Source organism: Penicillium canariense, assembly GCF_028826845.1.
Source record: "Penicillium canariense strain IBT 26290 chromosome Unknown utg000007l_segment0_segment0, whole genome shotgun sequence".
Taxonomy (NCBI): Eukaryota; Fungi; Ascomycota; class Eurotiomycetes; order Eurotiales; family Aspergillaceae; genus Penicillium; species Penicillium canariense.
The window spans coordinates 2626614-2645989 of record NW_026622734.1 but is presented as its reverse complement, the minus strand read 5'-3'; the positions used below and the strand labels follow the sequence as shown (position 1 = coordinate 2645989).

General features: G+C 51.5%; 7 protein-coding genes across 7 annotated transcripts; 5 read left to right on the top strand and 2 right to left on the bottom strand.

Moving 5' to 3' along the window:
• Nucleotides 1-840: 840 nt before the first annotated feature.
• N7482_009963 (putative tannase) lies at nucleotides 841-2607 on the top strand (the record flags this gene model as incomplete). The annotated part of the gene is made up of 1 exon (XM_056692087.1): nucleotides 841-2607. The coding sequence occupies one exon, from the start codon at nucleotides 841-843 to the stop codon at nucleotides 2605-2607; it is 1767 nt and encodes a 588-aa protein (XP_056539793.1).
• A 1828-nt stretch (nucleotides 2608-4435) lies between these two features.
• N7482_009962 (Pal1 family protein) lies at nucleotides 4436-6253 on the top strand (the record flags this gene model as incomplete). Its single annotated transcript, XM_056692086.1, has 4 exons — nucleotides 4436-4490; nucleotides 4680-4921; nucleotides 4982-5411; nucleotides 5478-6253. The coding sequence occupies 4 exons, from the start codon at nucleotides 4436-4438 to the stop codon at nucleotides 6251-6253; spliced, it is 1503 nt and encodes a 500-aa protein (XP_056539792.1).
• A 1340-nt stretch (nucleotides 6254-7593) lies between these two features.
• N7482_009961 (uncharacterized protein) lies at nucleotides 7594-8488 on the bottom strand (the record flags this gene model as incomplete). The annotated part of the gene is made up of 3 exons (XM_056692085.1): nucleotides 7594-7998; nucleotides 8060-8126; nucleotides 8193-8488. The coding sequence occupies 3 exons, from the start codon at nucleotides 8486-8488 to the stop codon at nucleotides 7594-7596; spliced, it is 768 nt and encodes a 255-aa protein (XP_056539791.1).
• A 582-nt stretch (nucleotides 8489-9070) lies between these two features.
• N7482_009960 (major facilitator superfamily domain-containing protein) lies at nucleotides 9071-9978 on the top strand (the record flags this gene model as incomplete). Its single annotated transcript, XM_056692084.1, has 4 exons — nucleotides 9071-9178; nucleotides 9229-9314; nucleotides 9391-9591; nucleotides 9657-9978. The coding sequence occupies 4 exons, from the start codon at nucleotides 9071-9073 to the stop codon at nucleotides 9976-9978; spliced, it is 717 nt and encodes a 238-aa protein (XP_056539790.1).
• A 231-nt stretch (nucleotides 9979-10209) lies between these two features.
• N7482_009959 (major facilitator superfamily domain-containing protein) lies at nucleotides 10210-10881 on the top strand (the record flags this gene model as incomplete). The annotated part of the gene is made up of 1 exon (XM_056692083.1): nucleotides 10210-10881. One exon carries the CDS (start codon nucleotides 10210-10212, stop codon nucleotides 10879-10881), a length of 672 nt encoding a protein of 223 aa, XP_056539789.1.
• Nucleotides 10882-11777: 896 nt separating this feature from the next.
• N7482_009958 (Alpha/Beta hydrolase protein) lies at nucleotides 11778-13632 on the top strand (the record flags this gene model as incomplete). Its single annotated transcript, XM_056692082.1, has 4 exons — nucleotides 11778-11870; nucleotides 11936-12418; nucleotides 12538-12877; nucleotides 12929-13632. 4 exons carry the CDS (start codon nucleotides 11778-11780, stop codon nucleotides 13630-13632), a joined length of 1620 nt encoding a protein of 539 aa, XP_056539788.1.
• Nucleotides 13633-15848: 2216 nt separating this feature from the next.
• On the bottom strand, nucleotides 15849-18794 carry N7482_009957 (MCM DNA helicase complex subunit MCM2; the record flags this gene model as incomplete). The annotated part of the gene is made up of 5 exons (XM_056692081.1): nucleotides 15849-15945; nucleotides 16009-16178; nucleotides 16235-18546; nucleotides 18613-18725; nucleotides 18790-18794. The coding sequence occupies 5 exons, from the start codon at nucleotides 18792-18794 to the stop codon at nucleotides 15849-15851; spliced, it is 2697 nt and encodes an 898-aa protein (XP_056539787.1).
• Between the last annotated feature and the right edge of the window lie 582 nt (nucleotides 18795-19376).

Here is a 19376-nt window from a genome sequence, read left to right as displayed (position 1 = left end):
ATTGACTTCGTGTTCACCTGTCTTTTGGAATTGGGAAATTTTTTTTTCTCTTGACGGTGGTCCTGAATGAAGCACAAGCGAAACTGGATATAGTTCTCGCTAGTGGCGTCTCCGTTCACAATAATCCGCTCAACGGCGAGTCTAGAGCCCAAACCTGGGTGAAAGGATGTGACAGACCCAATAAATCAACTTGGTATCTAAGAAGCCTGACTGGAGACGGCAATAATTGCCCATGTTGACAGGGTTCATGATGATCTCCGCGTTGCGTCGCGAAGAGGTCAAGCTAAGGGAAAAGCGATTAACAGCGCCAATGATCAGCGCCTGCCGGACCCGTTCACCTCGACACCCCACGATTTAACGACCCTGGGGTCTCCCCAATCGGTCAACTCGGGCTAACTGATTTGGCAGTTTCCCCCGCAAATGCTTGTTCCGACCATGTTATCCCCGGTATTCGGGCCAAATATCAGTACCGACACAGTTAGCTTGAGCCACCGACGGTTTCGAGCTCATCTTCGGGACCTCACCCCTCACCCCTCCCCACTCCACATCTAGGAGCGATGTCCCCACGACGATTGTGGATGTCCGGTCGTCCGTGGGACAGAACCCTCCAGCCAATTTGTTTAATTTCCGGGAAATCTTAGGGGTATCCGGGGTCCCCGCACGCATGGCTTGATGCATGCGAAGCATACGCGGCTTTGATTGCGCCGAAGCGGGGATTAGGGCCATTGTCTCCAAGCGAGGAGGATTTTTTTGGATATAAATACTCTCGAATATCGGCACAATTGACTAGGCAGACGGCGACAACACAACCCAGAACCCTCCACAGCTCATTAATTGGCCATGCGGGCCCCCTCAAACTCTCGAGCCTTCGCCTTCGCCGCGTTCGCATACATAACCACCGCGGCGGGCGCTTCCCTCAAGGATGTCTGCACGGTTGAGTTTGCCAAATCCAAGCTCCCGGCATCGGATTTTATTCAAGGCATCACCCTTGATCCTTCGTCCGTCACTACGAACGTCGTTTACAATGCATCCAGCGCCGACGGAACCTTCTTTCCAGCAACGACCTTCTCGTACTGCAATTTGACCTTCGCATACTCACACAACGGCCGTCAGGGTGATCAAGTTCTTGTCCAGTACTGGCTCCCCGACCCGGCCAAGTTCGAAAACCGGTACCTCTCGACCGGTGGCGGGGGCTATGCTATTAACTCCGGGGTCCGATCTCTCCCTGGTGGAGTCATATACGGTGCCGTGGCGGGAGCTACTGACGGCGGGTTTGGGAGCTTCTCAACTCAAGCTGACGCAGCAATGCTCCTTGCCAATGGTACTCTCGACTACGAAACACTGTACATGTTTGGATACCAGGCGCATTGGGAGCTGAGCAAGATTGGAAAGCAGTTCACCCGGAATTTTTTCAACATGGGCGAGAAGACTAAGCTCTATTCCTATTACCAGGGCTGCTCTGAGGGTGGGCGTGAAGGTTGGAGTCAGATTCAGCGATATGGTGACGAATGGGACGGTGCAGCCATTGGGGCCCCGGCTTTCCGCTGGTCCTTCCAACAGACGCAGCATCTGTATTCAAATATCGTCACGAAGACATTGGGATACTACCCGCCCCCTTGCGAGATGCAGAAGATCGTCAATGAGACCATCTCTGCTTGTGATGCCCTGGATGGTCTGAAGGATGGAGTGATCTCTCGCTCGGATCTTTGTGAATTGCACTTTGATCTTTCCAGTGTAATTGGAAAGCCGTACTCTTGTGCCGCTACAGCCGCAAGTGGAGGCTCTGGTAAGCGCAAGAGACAGATGAGCTCCGCCGCGACGCCTGCCCAAAAGGGGACTGTGACCAAGGAGGCGGTCGAGGTTGCCAAGGAAGTTATCCGCGGCCTGCGCGACTCTCAAGGGCGACAGGTGTATTTCTCCTACCAGACGGGTTCGACCTTCTCGGATGTCACAACCCAGTACAACTCCACCACCGGGAAATGGGAACTCGAGGTGGACGGACTCGGAGCTGAACACATCGCCCTGCTGGTCGACAAGAATGGTACCGATCTCTCCAACCTCGACGGTGTGACTTATGACACGCTGAAGAATTGGATGATCAGTGGCATGCAGGAATTCGGATCGACTCTGCAGACTAACTGGCCCGACCTGACTCCTTTCCACCAAGCCGGCGGCAAGGTCATCCATTTCCATGGCGAGGCAGACTACAGTATCCCAACAGCTTCATCGGTGCGATACTGGGAGTCTGTCCGGAGTATCATGTACCCCAGCCTCTCCTACAAGGACGGCGCCGACGCTCTCAAGGACTGGTACCAGCTGTACCTCGTCCCCGGTGCCGGCCACTGCTCGACCAACACTCTGATGCCCAATGGACCTTTCCCTCAGACCAACCTGCAAGTCTTGATCAACTGGGTGGAGAAGGGCGTCAAGCCAGTGACCCTCAATGCCACTGTCCTCCAAGGTGAATATGAGGGTGAGAATCGGCAGATTTGCGCATGGCCCCTGCGTCCTGTTTGGAAGAAGAATAAGATGGAGTGCGAGTATGATCAGACCTCGATTGATACATGGCACTATAACTTGAATGGCGTGCCGCTGCCTGTCTATTAACAAGCCCCTCGCCTCGCTGTGGTCATATGTTGGGTAGATAATTATATCCGTATTGGAACCGTCACCTCATCTCTGTACATGTCTTGTCAATCTACTTTTATTTCCGCATAAATCGCGACTGGATAATCTAAGCGCGCGCCACGTGAGGATGATAATTCAGTGTATTCTGCTAGCTAGTCTAACTAAGATTTAAATAAGACAAACATTTTTGCTGAAGAGGGCCGGTATCATGACACTCCTAGGCGAAACAAAGAACCGTATTTTCCGTGCAGGTTCTCCGCCTGTGGTTGAGGTTCTGGTTGAGGTGAAGAACGGAGACGCAAACGTCCCCTTCTAGGTCCTGAGCTGCGAACCATTAATGGAGGAGAGATGGCTAGGCATCCCGTAGAACCTAGGTAATATGGTAAAAGGGGGGTTGCAGGTAATTTGTAGCTATCATTTCGGCATCCGATCCTATGCTAGTGGGCACACGAACGGTCGATGTGGTAACGGCAGTCGGCAGTCGGCAGTTCAACCATGGGTCGCGTCGCGGGCGCAGTGGGTCTGTTCTAAATATTGCCATGCGTTCTGCGGAAGAAGCAGGAAGAGGCCTACACACAGTCGGTGACAACTAGATTGCATCTGCAATTTTGCAGGAATCCTCCAGTCAGTCTAGTCGGACCGATCACCAGCTCCAACGACCATGGTCCAGGCATCAGAAATGTTCGGCATCACATTTAGCACTGACCGCGTGCAGTGGCTATTGAAGCCAAGCATCTGGATCGGTGACGTGCCTGGCAGTCGACATCAAGGATCCCCTACCAAGGGGGGAAGTGACGACGAACGGCCAATGGCGGATGGCGGATAGCACCCCGGGTCATGGCGCGATCGCCCTGCCCCGACCTGCATCGAGGTGCAAAGTGTATGCACTGACAGTGCATCTGAGAGCCGAGCGAGATCGCGCGGTCATGACAAGCACGTAACTCGCGTGTGCATCTGGCCAGCCACGACGAACCCACATTCCGACAGCCCAAATGACATCAATTGGGGGATAAGAGGACCGCCAGGGAATGCGAACGTCATTCCGAACGCCTGGAGCTGGCTTTGGAGGGGGCGGGAAAGAATCTGGCTGTGCCAGTGGTTCAGTTGTCGACTGTCTGGTACTCTGCACCCTGCTCTTTGAAATGTGCCCCTGCCCCTGATCTCCGTGACAGGATCCAGGGGAAAGGACCGGAAGTCAAGTCCACTCGCGTCCAGTGGAGTGGAGCCTGTCGATCGCGAGGGTTAAGCCGCCAGCCAGTCAAGTCGACCCGCGTGCCCCTGGATTTCTGGCCTAAATGGAGGGGGAGAGACGTCGCTAGGCCGGTGAAGTCTGGGGGAGTTTCTGCAGGGGCGGTCGGCGTAGGGGGAGGAAGGTAGGTAAGCTAGACCTGGATAGTCGTTAGATTAGTACCAAAAGGGTGTAGTCAAAATAAAGAGAAGGGAGAACGGAGAAAGGAGAAATTCCCGGGGACCTGAATTGGTAGCCATCATCTCCCTGACTCTCTGGTCAGACTGGCGCTGGCCGATCGCCTCTTTACGTACGCTTTCCCCCCCCCCGGTTGATCCCGTGTCAGTGGACTGCCCTTTCGCCCCCGAGCTTCTTCCTTCCTCATCTCCCCTCTCTCCCTTTACATCCAACCACCGTCTTGTCCTTGTTTCACCTTCAACCACCTACTCTTCCACAAACCCACCCGCTGCTCCTGCTGCGCATTCGTGCGACACCGCGACACTTGGTCAAAGACGCAAGATCCTATTAACGCACGCCGTTTGCCTCTCCACTCCGTCCCCGTTTCATCTCTCAACCATTATGAATGCCCCTCCAGCGCTCGGGTACCCGCCCGGCGTGTCGCTGGCGTCTCCAGGTGCGTAATACTGTTGGCCGATAATGGCCACCCCCTCCCCTGGATTGATCGCCTCGTGTGCTTCACCCGCTCGTTATCTTTGTTCTTCCTGAGACTTAAAGATGACGTTGCCCCCGAGCCATCAGCCTACCTGTCCAGGAATAGAAATCTAAGTGACCGACTAACTGACTCGATCTTCCCGGCGAACAGACCAGGTGTCGCCGACGGCAGGCAACTTTGGCTCCAACAATCCCTTTCGCAACCGTACCTTGTCTCCCACGGTCGGCTCGACCACCGCCAGCACTCGCCCAGAACGGCCGCGTTCCACGAATCCATTCCTGGACGACGCAGAAGCGCTGTCCCCGCAGTCTGCTCCTGGTTTGTCAACCGGCGCCACCATGTTCTCCCCGACCGAGAAACAGGACATGACCAGTAACACGCGCGATCTCTTTGTACGTTGACTACATGATTTCCTTGGTCGCAGAATACAAATGAGGACTAATCGGTCGCAGGAAAATCTCTCGCTCAAACCCGCGCCAGCTGCCCCCTCCCACTCGAATGGTACCCGCCCGAACCCTGAGGATACTTCCCGAGGTCCTCCCAGCCGCCCCCGACCCCCAAGAGAGCGACCGGACAAACGACCTGCGGACTCTCGATCGAAGGATCCGTTTGACATTTTTGCCGACCCCCCGACCCGGCCCAAAGCTGGTGCTAGTGGCCTCCGGGATAAAACGTCCCGTCGGCCCCGCCGTAATTCGGAGTCTTCTGTGATGGAGCGGTCTTCCAAACTGTTGGAGGATGATGACGAGCGACGCCGACGGGAACGGCGGCATCGCGACCGCGAGGGCCGTCACCGTGACGGCAAATCTCGCTCTTCTCGCAAAGACCGCCGATTGGATATCATTGACAAGCTCGATGTGACTAGCATCTATGGAACTGGAAGTGAGTGTTCTTGGGCTCTTTTTTCATGGTTAATTCTAGACCGCATATGCTGATAGACTCTCTTAGTGTTCCACCACGACGGTCCCTTTGATGCCTGCAACCCCCACCGGAACCGAAAGGGTGCGCGCACTGCGCCAATGCAGGCCTTCCCCAAGGGTTCCTCCAACATGGCATTGGGCGGCGCAGGCCCGAACAACTCGAACATTGACCTGAACCTCTTCCATGGTAGAATGGAAGAAGCCCACAACGATTTCTCACACACGGCGGTCCAACGCAGCGGGACTGAAACCGTCAGCTTCGATCCTGGTGCGCGTATCGACCCTATCCATGGCGTCGAGAGCATGGGCCTTGGAACAAGCACCTTCTTGGATGGTGCGCCTGCCAGTCGCTCCGCCATTGCACGCCGCCAGAGCGAGAACGATGATTCAGGTGCGGGCGGCCTACAGCGCAAGAAGAGTTTGGCCCAGCGATTGCGCGGAAAGAGCGGCACTGGCCGCCCTACACTGGCATCTCCCGTCCAACCCACCTTCGCATCTCCATCCCGTGCACCCATGGGCTCCAGCCACTCCGCCTCATCTCGGAACAACGAAAGAAATCCGTTCTTCCAGGACTACGATGAGGAGTATGACAGAAAGGCCGCGCGCATCCAAGAGACGCGGCTGGAAGGTTCGGGCGGCCGGACTCGATCGTCCAGCAGCCCGAAACAGTCGATGAGCCTGGAGCGCAAGTCCCCCAATGACCGAGGTTACGATGAGACGAAGCTCAACGCAGGCGGTGGTGGCTTTCTGAACCGGATGAAGAGCTTGCGCAAGCCGCGGCCCGAGCGTCGGACCAGCGACTAAAGCAAATGTCTGAGCTAGGAGTGGAGAAAAGAAGAGTTATACTTATGTACCTGGTAGAAAGGGAAGTGAAGCATTGGGAGGATGTGCGAACGGGTTATCGACTTTGCATCCATGGCGCAGGCACCAAGACGGAGCCGTCTCCGTTGATAGGCCCAGTTCTTGATGATTTTTCTATGTGTAATACCCAACATTGTGCGCCGCCAGCATTGGCGCCCGAAATGGCGTTGATAGGACTCTGGTCAGTTGATTAATTGACACGATTTTATTTTTTTCTCTCTCTTCTTTTTTATCTTCCAGTTCTTCTTTTCCCGGGACAAGCATGAAACACGAAGTCCTGGTATGCGCTTATGTTTGCATTTGAGCGTCTCATTTTCTTGTCTATGGGCCTCTTTTGCTTTAATGGGAAATTATCTCTAAATTTACATCTAGAATCTGGGGACCTGTGAAATCAACGCCGAAATGACGGCCTCTAGCGCTAGAAACGGCTACCTTTCTACCCGTAACTTTAGACGGCGAGCTGCTACCTAGCCGCCCACCGCCCTTTACCGCCCCCTATCCTACACCCAACTAGCACCGTTAGTTATCATCCTCTAGTCCTGATCTACGCTCGACTTCAACGACTGTTCCCCCTATTTCTACTCGCGACCAAAACAACGCCAAAAATAGCTCCCCTCTATATCTAAATCTAGCCTTCCCCCTTTCTCGCCCGGCCCGTTCGAGCGCCTATAAGATATATTATCCCCCTCTACTCCGGGTATCTCTCTACACTCCTTCTCTCTTTATCCTAATACTACTATCCTAGTCGATCTTAATATCCTTATTTTCTAAGTCTCTTACTACTAAATCTAAAAACTAGCCTTTATAGCCGACTTTTATCTATAGTATCTACGTCCCTACCTCTATCTTAGGCTAATAAATACTAGTATTAGACTAATCCTATCTTTTATAAGGAAACTCAAGCTAGACTAGAATATTTTTATAGTCTTAGATAGCTCTCTCTAAACTTTAAGCTAAAAATACTACTTAGTATTATAGTTATTAAATATTACTAGTAGAAGTAAATATATATTTACCTCGGAAAGCTATAGGGCTAGGAAATAATAAGTAAGAATAGATATTATATTTAATTAAATAAAGACTATATAGACTATCTTCTTTTAGAGGATTAAATAATCTATATAAATTTTTTTGACTAGATATTTAAAATATTATAAAATAAATTACTTTAGTTATATAATAAATACTAGGGTCTCTGGCCCCGAATACGACTAGACTCAATATACTAACGTAAAGCTATATAGGACTAATACTGTACCGCCCGTAGATAGTCGTGAGAAATCCTATAGTCTAGAGTAAGTCAAGTCAAGTGGAGCAACCCCGCTAAGGTCCAGGAGTGTTACGCCTACAACTTCAGGCTTTAAACATACAAAGGGGTTAGCGTCTCTCTTAATGTTGCTCAGCTTGACGCCAATCCTAATTTGGGAATTCACTCTTTGGGAGTCCAAGGGACATAGGTACTTGAGCATTCCCAGAGCGGTAGTGGAAGACTCAGGTTGTCGATGGCACCCAGGGAGATATCTGTCTCCCTCGAGTTGAAGTGACTTGGACAGGCTTTCGAACACAACACGTCCCATGTCACCGAGTTCGCGCATAGTGTCGCGGAACACTTGGCACTTTTCCTTGATAGCCGGAGGAGCTGGCATCGGCTCATCCACTGGCAACTTGTTCAGAGCGTGCTCGAAGACCTTTCGACTTCTTGTCAGGACTGCACTCATTGCAAATAGAAAAGCTTGGACAATAACTCACCAGAGTACCTTCGAATCCATCTCGCTTGCCCTCTACAGGGCCAGTGTGGACACCAGCCGGCTTGTATCTTGGAAGGAAAAATTAGCCGGGCCTTCTCTTTTTGAAATTGAGACCATGGCAAGTTGAGACTTACCCACAAACGATTTCCTCGCCCTTGATGTGGTCATGGTCAGCGGCCCACTTGTCCTTCGCCGACTGAGGTTCATCGTACCATTCCATCGCGGCATCGTGAATTTGTCGAATTCGCTGCAGGAAGTCCCCCGACGGATGATCTCGACAATCCAGATAAAAGAAGCCTGAGTCCACACCCGCAGCGAGGAGATCTTCATGCACCTTTGGATTGCCGTCCATCAGCGCCTTGATACTGACGGTCTTCAAGCCCACATCTTCAGCTTCGAGAATAGGCTTCTTGACAAGCGCGGGCGACATGATTGACTGACAAGGTGGAAAAATTTATGTGAGATAAAGATTATGATGAGGACGTCTGGAAGAACCTCTTATATCGAGTGAGAGTCCTCTCTGGTCGGTATCTCAGCAGTCCGGGATTTGATTGAAAACGCCTGCGAACATAAGCTGGTCGGTTGTTTTCTCCTTTCGACCCTCCGAGCCATTTTCATGCTACATTGTCTCCACATACCCCTTTTGGAGGATCTGCCATGGCTTTCTGTGATGGTTAGTCCCCTTCCTTCATTGGCTGTTTCAGAAGTATAACGTCGATCTTGCCTGATACGGCTCGGGCCGAACCCATTTCGTCCAAGGCGCCCTTCACCTCCCCCAATTAATCTTGACAGGCCGTTTTGATTTCCGTGCTCATTTGTCCTGTCTTACTATTTTTTCATGTGAGAAAGGGAGGGTAGATGTTTGAGAAGGCCGCTCGCCCTGTGCTGCCCATCATCGCTGGGGTTCCATCATGTCAGTGGAGCACTCGAACAAGTCCGAGCAGTCTCTTGACGACAAGTCCGCTCCAAACTAGAAGCCTTCAAAGTCAAAGAATGTTACAGCCTAACAGCCTTGGCCGCTGATGACGTGGAAAGTAACGATGATTCAAAGTATCCATCCGGCGCTCGGCGCATCGCTGTCTGCTTGACGTTAGCCCTCGCGCTGTTTCTGCCTATGCTTGTGAGAGCCTCATGGACAGGATATTGAATTGTACCTAACGGCATTGAAAGGACGAAACGATCGTAGCAACAGCCGTTCCAACAATCACAAACCACTTCCACTCCTTGTCAGATGTCGGCTGGTATGGATCTGCCTAGTAAGTCCACAGAATACGCAAGGGTGTCAGCAAGACGGCGGGAGGAAATTGGGTGACCAGTACTGAAACGGTGCAGTCTCATCGCGAACGCGACTTTACAACTTCCCTGGGGGCAGGTCTTTACAATTTTCTCAGTTCGAGGGAGTTTTCTCGTCTCAATTGCGGTATTTGAAATTGGATCTCTCATTTGCGCTCTTGCTCCGTCCTCGCTAGCGCTCATCCTGGGGAGAGCCGTGGCAGGCATAGGTTGCGGCGGGATTGTAGTGGGCGTGTACACGTAAGTGGGAAGTCTTCTACCGACGCAAGGACAATGCGAGTTGACTTCTCATAGAATACTCTCAGATACCCTTCCTTTGAAACTCCGCCCAGCTATGATCGGGGCACTTGGAATTACATCAGGCATCGCGTCAGGATGCGGCCCAGTCATGGGGGGTTTTTTAAAACCCGCTTGACGTGGCGCTATTGTTTCTGGATTAATCTTCCATTTGGATTTGTTGCTGCTGTGTCAACATTGGGCTTCATACCGGCGTCAAAGGACCGCGATACGCGACCGACAATTCTTCAGCGCATCAAGTCTTTTGACTCGATGGGCATGGCACTGTTGATATCAGGGCTAACATCTTTCTTGCTCGCACTTGAGCTTGCAGGAACGGAGTATCACTGAGCCAATGCGAGAATTACCATTCTCTTTTGTCTGGCAGCTTTACTTCTGGCGGGATTTGTGCTGGTGGAAAGCAGGCTCCAAGAATGCGGCTTGCTTCCTCTACGTATCGTCAAACAGCGCAGTATAGGCTTTGGCTGTCTTTACATTTTTGCTCTCTCAGCGGCAGTTGAAACATTGAGCTACTACGTAAGTTCGATCTCATTCCACAACACTGTACTTTGTCTTACCGTGATGCGCAGGTCCCCATTTGGTTTCAAGGGGAAAAAGGGAGCCAGCGCTCTGGATTCGGGTCTCATGTCTCTCGCGTTGAGTCTATCTTGCGTGATATCTGCCATGCTCACAGGAACCGTTGTCTCAATCTACGGACAGTATGTTGCGTTCATGATTGGTGGCAGTGTGCTTTTGAGCATTGGATCCGGCCTCCTTACTACTTTGGATGTCTCCTCGAATCGCAGTCATTGGGCACCTTATCTCTTCCTCTCCGGCATTGGATTTGGGGCTGGTTTGATAGGGCCCCAGACTGCGGTTCCAGTCGTTCTGGAACCTAAGGATGTCGCCTTGGGCATATCGGGCGTTACTTGTGCGCAAATACTGGGATCTAGTATCTTCATCTCAGTCGGCAGTAACTTGCTAAATGCTCGACTTAGATCTGGCATCTCTACTGGCCTTCCCGAACTTGACGTGGACGCAATCCTGCAAGCAGGTGCAACTGGTCTTCGAGCAATAGTTCCTCCAGCCGACCTTAACCCCATTCTTCGTATTTACAACGATGCACTCCGTTCGGTATTCTATGTCTGTTTGGCGATGGCTGGTGCGTCGTTTTTCATGGCACTCGGAATGGAGTGGCGATCTTCCCAGCGGGGGAAAGACGGGGGAAATTCAGAAGAGAGTTCTAAATCGTGAATCAAATGAGATGACATGGACAGCAAAATCATTCAACAGCACGAACTTGGCGCGTTTGAATGATGTAGCCCTCGGCCAAAGTCGTGGCTCCGTTGGAACCAATTTTGTGTAAAACAGAAAAGTTCATTATTGTAAGCGACGCAGTGTAGTTCATACAAGACGCGGTTTAGAAAATTTATGACTAGAGTGAGTAATAGGTCAATCGCATTCGCAGGGTTTACGTAGCGTATACACTTTGGTGGGGGAGGCACCTAAGTTCTCTGCGATAGCCTTAACGAGGCCAAGGTCCGGGCAACCTTGCAAGCCTATTCAGGTAATTAGACCTCGGCAGGGACCGCAAGGGACCAGACCGGACCGGGACCAGACCGGTGGTAACACCTACGGCGGCCGACAGCGCCGTGGTTAGGACCGGACTATGGTCCCCCGTGGTCCCGTCCGCCTGTGCGGTTCCCCGGAATTTCATAATTCTACCAAAACGAAGCTTCCTATTTAGGCTATATGAACTGATAACTAGCCAAAAATGCTATTTTTCTATATTAATTATACATAATTTTCTATGTTTATCTTGTTTACAGGACCGCACGGGGACCGGGACCGTAGTGGTCCGGTCCTAACAAAGTTGGGATGGCCTAGCGGTCCTAAAAGTTAGGACCGGGATCGGTGTTTACGGACGCCGATATCCGTGTTGTCGCACACCCACAGCGCGAAATGCGTTACCGCAACCGCCACCGTTACCATAACCGCTAGTTTTATTTTAGGTACCTTTTATATAGCGATACTATATAAAAGGTATATACTCCCCTCTCGCTTAGAGATAAATAACTCTAAGGAGCAATAGACAGAACTTTCGTTTTCTTGCAACTACTGAACTCTGAGACATCTTCACCTATACTGGCATGCATGTCTTGTGGCTAGTACCCTTTACCACGGCGTGCGCATTGGCGACCGTGGTAGATCTTGGATACACGTTACACAATTCTACAGTAGTGGTGAGCAGCGCAGAGGCATTTCATTTTGTCTTTCATTTGGCAGACTTCCTGACTGACGATCTCAGAACGCCATTGATGGATTTGCATACTTAAATTTCTCCAACATTCGCTACGCCGCGGCACCCACAGGCGCGCATCGCTTTCAGCTCCCGCAGCCGCCCAAAGTCGACCGCTCGGTTCAAAATGGGCTGCCGGATGTGATATGCCCTCAGGCTCAGCCAGCCTGGATGAATACAGCCTTCGAGGTGTTGAGCGGAGGGACACCCACTGGTGCCGACTGGGGAAACTTTACTGCGTCTGACATTCCCCCGGCTGATCCTCGTACCTCCGAAGACTGCTTGTTTCTTGATCTTCTGGTACCGGAGACGACTTTTAGCAACAAGGATACCGGAAAGAAATCTCCGGTCCTCTTGTTCATTCACGGCGGCGGGTTTGTGGAAGGTTCAAAGGCAGCATATGGGTATGGAGACGGCCTGCTGGAAAGCGATTTCTTGAAGAACCACGGCGACATCATCTATATTTCCATCAATTATCGACTTGGATTATTTGTACGTGGAGAAATATCATGACCTGGGGATTTTGGTTTGTGACCATGCTTACATGCAATGCGCACGGTTGGCTTGCAGGCTCAGAAGAAGTTCGTCCAAATCTCGGGCTCTTCGACCAGCGTTTTGCGCTGCAGTGGGTACAACAGTATGTCCATCTGTTCGGAGGTGACCCAGACAATGTCACTATCATGGGTGAATCCGCTGGAGGTGGTTCTATCATGAACCATATAACTGCCTACGATGGCAAGGATTCCGAGAAGCTCTTCAGCAAAGCCATTGTCCAGAGTCCCTGGTCGCTCTACACGCCCAAAATTACCCAGGAAGAAGTCTTAAAGTCGGTTCTCAGCACTGCAAATGTGACTACTGTCGAGGATCTACGCAAAATATCATCAGATTCACTTCAGACGGCGAACGCTCTGGTGGTCGGCAACGCTCGACCTTATGCGACTTTTGCCTTCGGTATGTGTGGTTTCAGCATTGTGCGACTCTCTAGCTAATGCGAATGTCCAGGTCCTGTGGTCGACGGCTCATTTGTTACCGACTTACCGTCTAGATTGTTGGCAGATGGAAAATTCCGCTCCTCTGTGAAACTGATGACCGGCCACAACTCTGACGAGGGGATTTTCTTCGCATCCCCCTACATCAAGACAAATGACGACTATAAAAGCTATCTCGCAGCTCTCTTTCGAACATTGTCTCCCTCGCAAATTGGCACAGTCAGTGAGCAGCTCTATCCGGCCAAATTTGATGGCTCATTCGGATATACGGACGAATTGGGTCGTGTAAGCCTCACTCTAGCAGACGCGACAATTGTTTGTAATGCGCGATACCTGGATGAGGCAATCCATGAGAGCTATGCGTACGAGTTCTCTGTTCCTCCGGGCATCCATTCTGCCGACCTTCCCTACACATTCCACGACTCGATGTCTGGAGTCGGGGTCAACGTTTCGCTAGCAGAGCTTATGCAAGCATACTTTACCGAATTTTCTACGACGGGTTCGCCTGATGGGCCAGGCCTGCCTCCTTTTCCCAAGGATGCCGACTGGATGGTACAAAATTTCAACTCGACGAACTTCGGTCCCATGAAAGATCCGGCGTCGGCGAAAAGATGCGCGTGGTGGCAGATGGCGTTAGGTGATGAGAGAGAGAGAGAGAGAGAGAGTTGCAAGCCCGGAAATAGCTTCCGCCCACGGGGCTCTTCCTGGCGGCCGTAAGGCCGGGTCTGAGTAGTGTACAAAATTCGCTAGTTCCGAACCCGTCTTTATATTATATTTCCTATAGACTTCTCCCTCGCCGTATCTGTGCTAAACTGCCGCCGAACTATTGCTGAACTGCCGCCGCGTCGCGGTTCCTCGTGCGGCTATTGCTAAACTGTAGTTCTCTCCTCTATGCAGCTATATGTCTTCGTTTTGTTTGGGTTTGCTTTGCCTAGGTTCGCGTGTGTGTTTCTAGCGCTTGTGTCCGTCCGCCGCCTATCGGTTTCCTTCGGTTATTTCGTCCGTCTCGGCTTAGTCTGAGTATGCCCCCTATTCTCTCCTACTTAGTCCCGCCCTCGTAGCGCGTATTAGCATTTCGTTGTCTATAAAGTGTAATAAATAGTTTTGATGGGAAATACTACTAATCGGTAGGTATACTCTAGCGTACGAACAGCCCCTCGTATAGTACCGGCTATATGGTTTATTCGTTTACCGTTGTGTGGGGATCACTTGTTGTCCTTGTAGGGTAACGGGGCGGGTAGTAGATACTAAAGGCGGCTAATATCTAGTAAAAACCTTGTAGCTTTCCGCGTGTACTCTGCCTCCGTCAGCGCCTGCTCGACGTTTCGCGGGACGGACCAGGGGTATCCCTAGATCCTTCGCCTGAGTTCGAAGTAGTTGGGGTAGTCGATCAAGATGTGTCGCATCGTTTCCGGGGCCTCGCTGCACTTGGGGTATCTCGCTGTGTCTGCCCGATTCACGCTATATAGGCAGGCGTTAAGGCCTATCTTTCCCGTTCGAGCCTGAATTAGTGCACCGCGCTCCGTCGGTGTGAGGTCCCGGTATAGCGCGAGCGTCTTGCGAGTGATTTTTGGTTGGAGTTGCGGACGATAATTATGGTAGAGAATGAGAGATTATCTGGCCTTACATGCACTGCACTCAATTGACGTTATCTTCTGGTAATTTGCAGCTGTTTCACATTCCCTTATCTATAAGCATGCCGTAGACCCTTCAACCACTCTGAGGGAATAGATGTTCATCCTGCAACAGCTTTTCCATCACGCTCGATCGCAAATGCACCGAAATATCAACCCCATTCTTATACCAAGGCTGAAACTTGCCTGATGCAAGATCTGTCACAATATTCACAGCAGGTCTCGGTCCTTGTTTAACTTGTATATTGCCGTCCATATCGGGAAATCTTCATAGGCAGCAGAGTGAAGGTGGGCTTTGAGTCCGTCCGGGTAGATATGCGCCAGAGTCGACCGGATAGCTGAGGCCAACGGTGCTATATCCGGTCGCTGAGCACTTGTGGCGTCCATTACCACGTCAAGCATAACGATTGGCGAGCCGAGAAAATCAGCGCCCAGAGAGAGCCGCTCCCGTAATCCATACACCAGATCACAGTGCACATGCTTAATAAAACCGATGTATAGCTTAATATGGAGTAGGATAAGGATGCTTCTAGAGGAAGACCAATCTAGCGTAGTATCTATAATCTACTATGATACGCTTCGTGGGCTTGCCTACCTACTGAACATAAGTCCTGGGAATATAGGTAGGTAGCGAAAGATTAATCAGCTTTATCCCCGAGAGTATGGAGGTATATCTGATTTCAAATATTACTATACGTTGATCTCATTTTATCGAATCACCATTAGGGAGACGAAAAATTCAATCGGCAGCGGAGCGACTTATCTTCCATTCGCAAGGAGATTCTGGCTCTCAGATAGCTCAGGTAACTAAGATGGTTCTGATGCACTTTGTAGCCTCCGGATCTGCGCGTGGCCCAACACATTCCATGTGGTATGAATGGACAGTATTTCTAGGTAATTATCTTGTTTATTTCACGGCCTAGCTCAAGAGGCACGATGGGTAGCTAAGTATCCTGGGCTAACCCAAAGGTCATCGCATTCCAATCCATAAAGATCGACAAGATGCTTATACGAAAGTTAATCGTGAAACCCGTACGGTTCTGCTTACCCCATTTAGTTTTATGATTGAGACTTCTTGACGATGAACAATGGAATAGTTTTGACTTTCTCCATATAATCAAGTCCAAGGCAAAATACGTACGGTTGATAATAGATCATATGCATTCATTAAATCATGGCCTAACCAGCCAGGCCTCCACAACAAAAAAATAAGTTGATAAAGACGCCGTACACACCATATGCAAACAAAAATGGTATTTTACTAGAAAGAAACCCAAAGTACCACCTCCTGCGAGATGCTCACTGAGGCGCGGGCGCAGTACGCGGCAGATGCGGGTTCGGCACCGGAATACCGGCGCGGCGCTTGGACTGCGGCTTGGGCCGGGACAGTGTGTACCTAAGAGAATATGTTAGTTTCATGATAATTTCTAGAAGGGTAAGGGAGATAAGCGTAACATACTTGGCAAATGCGCGCGACAGGGCTTTCTTGCAGCTGACCTTCTGGCTGCTGATGAAGGAGTCGACTGTGACAGCAATGGCACGGTCGATATCCTGTGAAGAGCAGTACTCGGACAGGCGCATCTTGCAGAAAGATTCGGCGATACGCATGATGGCTTCCAGATGACGGACCTAGACAGAGGGGATGAGTATAATGAACGGATTGTGTGGGAAGAGGTAGAACTTACAGTAATCGGGTAGGCACCAGTAGCCAGCGACTCGCGACGCATGTCCGCGAAGAGACGAGCAATCTTGTCCTGGTCGATCTGGTATAGCTTGGGGTGACAGCGCTCACGAGCATAGAGAATGTATTTCCGCAACAGCTCCTGCGGGATCTCGCCCTCCTTCTCCTCTTCGGCCTTTTTCTGCTCGGCAGCACGGCGCGCAATCTCCTCCTGGGTGGGGGGCAGACGGCGACCTTCCTTGTCGATGCGATAGCCCTCCATATCGATACGGTGGCCATCAGCGTCAACAAGGTTGCCCTGGTCATTCCGCAGAGGTCGGGCTGGGTTGGCACGATGGTGCGACTCAATCACAAAGTTGGCCAGGCGCTCATCCTCGGCGGGCTCGACCAGATCACGGACAACACAAAGGATATCGAAACGAGACAAGATAGGCTCGGTCAGCTCGACGTTCTCTGAGAAGGCCTTGGTGCTGTTGTAACGGCCGCCCGTGGGATTGGCAGCAGCAACAACTGCACAGCGAGCCTGCAGAGTGGTGACGATACCGGCCTTGGAGATAGAGATGGTCTGTTGTTCCATAGCTTCATGGATGGAGGTTCGGTCCTGATCGTTCATTTTATCGAACTCGTCAATCAGACAAGTACCACGATCAGCCAAGACCAGGGCACCACCCTCCAAAGTCCACTCGCTGGTCAGGGGGTCACGGCGAACGCTAGCCGTCAAACCGACAGCACTAGCACCCTGGCCAGTGGCGAAGACGGCACGGTGAGCAGTCTTCTCGACGTACTTGAGCACCTGAGACTTGGCAGTACCGGGGTCACCAAGCAGCAGGACGTTGATGTCACCACGAATGGACATCTTGCCCTGGGCCTGCTTGCTAACACCGCCGAAGAGAGAAAGTGCCACGGCAGTTTTGACATCAAGGTGGCCGTAGATGCTGGGGGCCATAGAACGAACGATCTTGTCCACAATCTCGGGGTCGCGAGACAGAGCACGAATCTCGCGCTCGTCCTCTTCAGTCAGATTGAATCCAGCAAGCTGATCGTGGGCTTTAACCACATGATTAGCCTCAATGATGGTAGCGAAGACAGGGAATCCGTTCTTGTTGTTCAATTGAGCATCAAAGCTGTTGCGATAGATACCAGTGATCTCAATCTCATCACCAGGCTTGGCAGAGTCGATCAGGTCAGCCAAAAGGACGACCTCACGCTGGCGAGGCAGACGACCAGCAGGAACAGAGCCGGGAGACTCCTGCAGGGTCAGCTTCTGATAGTTGCGATAGACGGTCTTCTCCGAGTTGACAGTGAAAGGCCCACGGGACTGGCAGTTCTGGCAGTACGAGATCTTCACCTCGGCGCTGGCTTCCTGCTGGAAGGGTCCGAGAGTGATACCACACTTCTGGCAAAGGAACATCACGTATTTCAGCTGTGGGAAGACTCCGGTGCGGCGCGTGACTACACCGCCGACACGGACCAGACAGTTGAGATGCGACTGGCGCAGCTGGCGCAGAGTATAGATGATTGGCACATCAGTGATGCGCACGTGGATCTCGTTGTGAATGTCGTGATATTGGGGATAGTGGAAGAGAGTGACGTCGAGGGCGACCTGATCAAAGACCTTCAGGATTTCCGTGGGCTCGTTGGCGAGGAAATAGGACAGAGCAGCCTTGGTCTCGCTCAAGTGAGCATAGGACACCTCCAGCGAGGCAGAGTTAACCTCACCAAGGGTCTTGATACGGTTTCCATACACCGACTGGCCTGAGGGGTCGATGAACTCTGTCAGGAAAGCCTTGAACTCGCGGTAGATGGAGCGGAGGACTTGAGGCTGGGTGACCCAGTCTGTGATGTTGGCGGCCTTGACGTCGGCCAATTCTTCTAATGACAGCTCCTCCATGCCTTCATCTGCCATATCGATATCCTCACGGTCCTCATCATAGTGGTGGCGACGACGGCGCGGCTGACGCGACAGATCCAACTCCATGTCATCATCATCCTGTAGGAAAGCAGCAGGCATGCGGCGTCGACGCTGAAGTTCCCGATCTCTCTTGTTCAGGCGAGCATCCAATTGCCGACGGGTCGCAGCATCGAGTTCATCGTGATCTCCATCGTCGTCAATGTACCCCTCGTTTGCGTACTGGTCATCGGCCGCATCGCGGTAATCCCGCTCGAAGTTGTCGCCGAACAGATCAATACCGTCTTCGTCCTCGGCTAACTCATCCACATCATCAATATCGGGCACCAGCTCGGCTTCTTCGTCATCATCATCTTCGCCTTCCTCAAAGGGAGGCATCGGAGGGGGTGACGAGCCCAGTGCGGCGGCTGCTCGAATTTGTCAGTTGGACCCACGCTGGCAGACTTTTCTATCCGTGACAAATCTGCACATACGACTAGAGGGAGGCAATTGCCCCGGCGAAGACATGTCATCTGGTTCTCTTGAGCGCTTGCGGGTGTTCGATCTCGGGCCGCGGTTTGCGGCCGAGTCGCTGGGTTGGAGAGGACTGCAGGTGCGTTAGTTTGTGGGCGCTTGAAGAAAACAATATAAATAAATCAGAAGGCACTTACTCCATATTTTGTGTGTAGCTCAATCGTCCAAATAAGGGTGGATTGAGACCGAAATGGAGAGGGAGGAAATGGTAGGATGGGGGGAAGCTTGTAAATTTCTCGAAGGCGTCGAAGCGTGGTGATCAAAATGAAGAAGGGGCGGGAAGGGGGATGCGACGCGTCGTCCCAAAATGGCAAGATTGGCAAACGCGACGCGTTTCAATTAAACCCCCAATCGGGTCGTCACGTGTGAGTTAACCCATCTACACGGTGTATAGAGTCCACTGGTAGGTCATCTATTAGTACATCCAGGGGGAACTAGTAAAAATATATCCAGCAGATGCTTAGTTATCAGTATCACTAATAGAGGGATATCAATAGCTGGCCTTAATATTGAAAATTAGTCCAGAACAAAAAAGTAGGATCAAACTCCAATAAGACGCTCCGAATGCTGAGCGCTCCGAAGGGTATTTGAGCAATACCACGTAACTCTGTGAACATGATGTCCCAACCAGTATCCACATGTCAAGGCCAGTGACACTTCTCTCTGCGCCGCGCCTGGGTTTCTCTGGCATCCTCATTTTACATCTATCTGCTCGGAGAGTAGC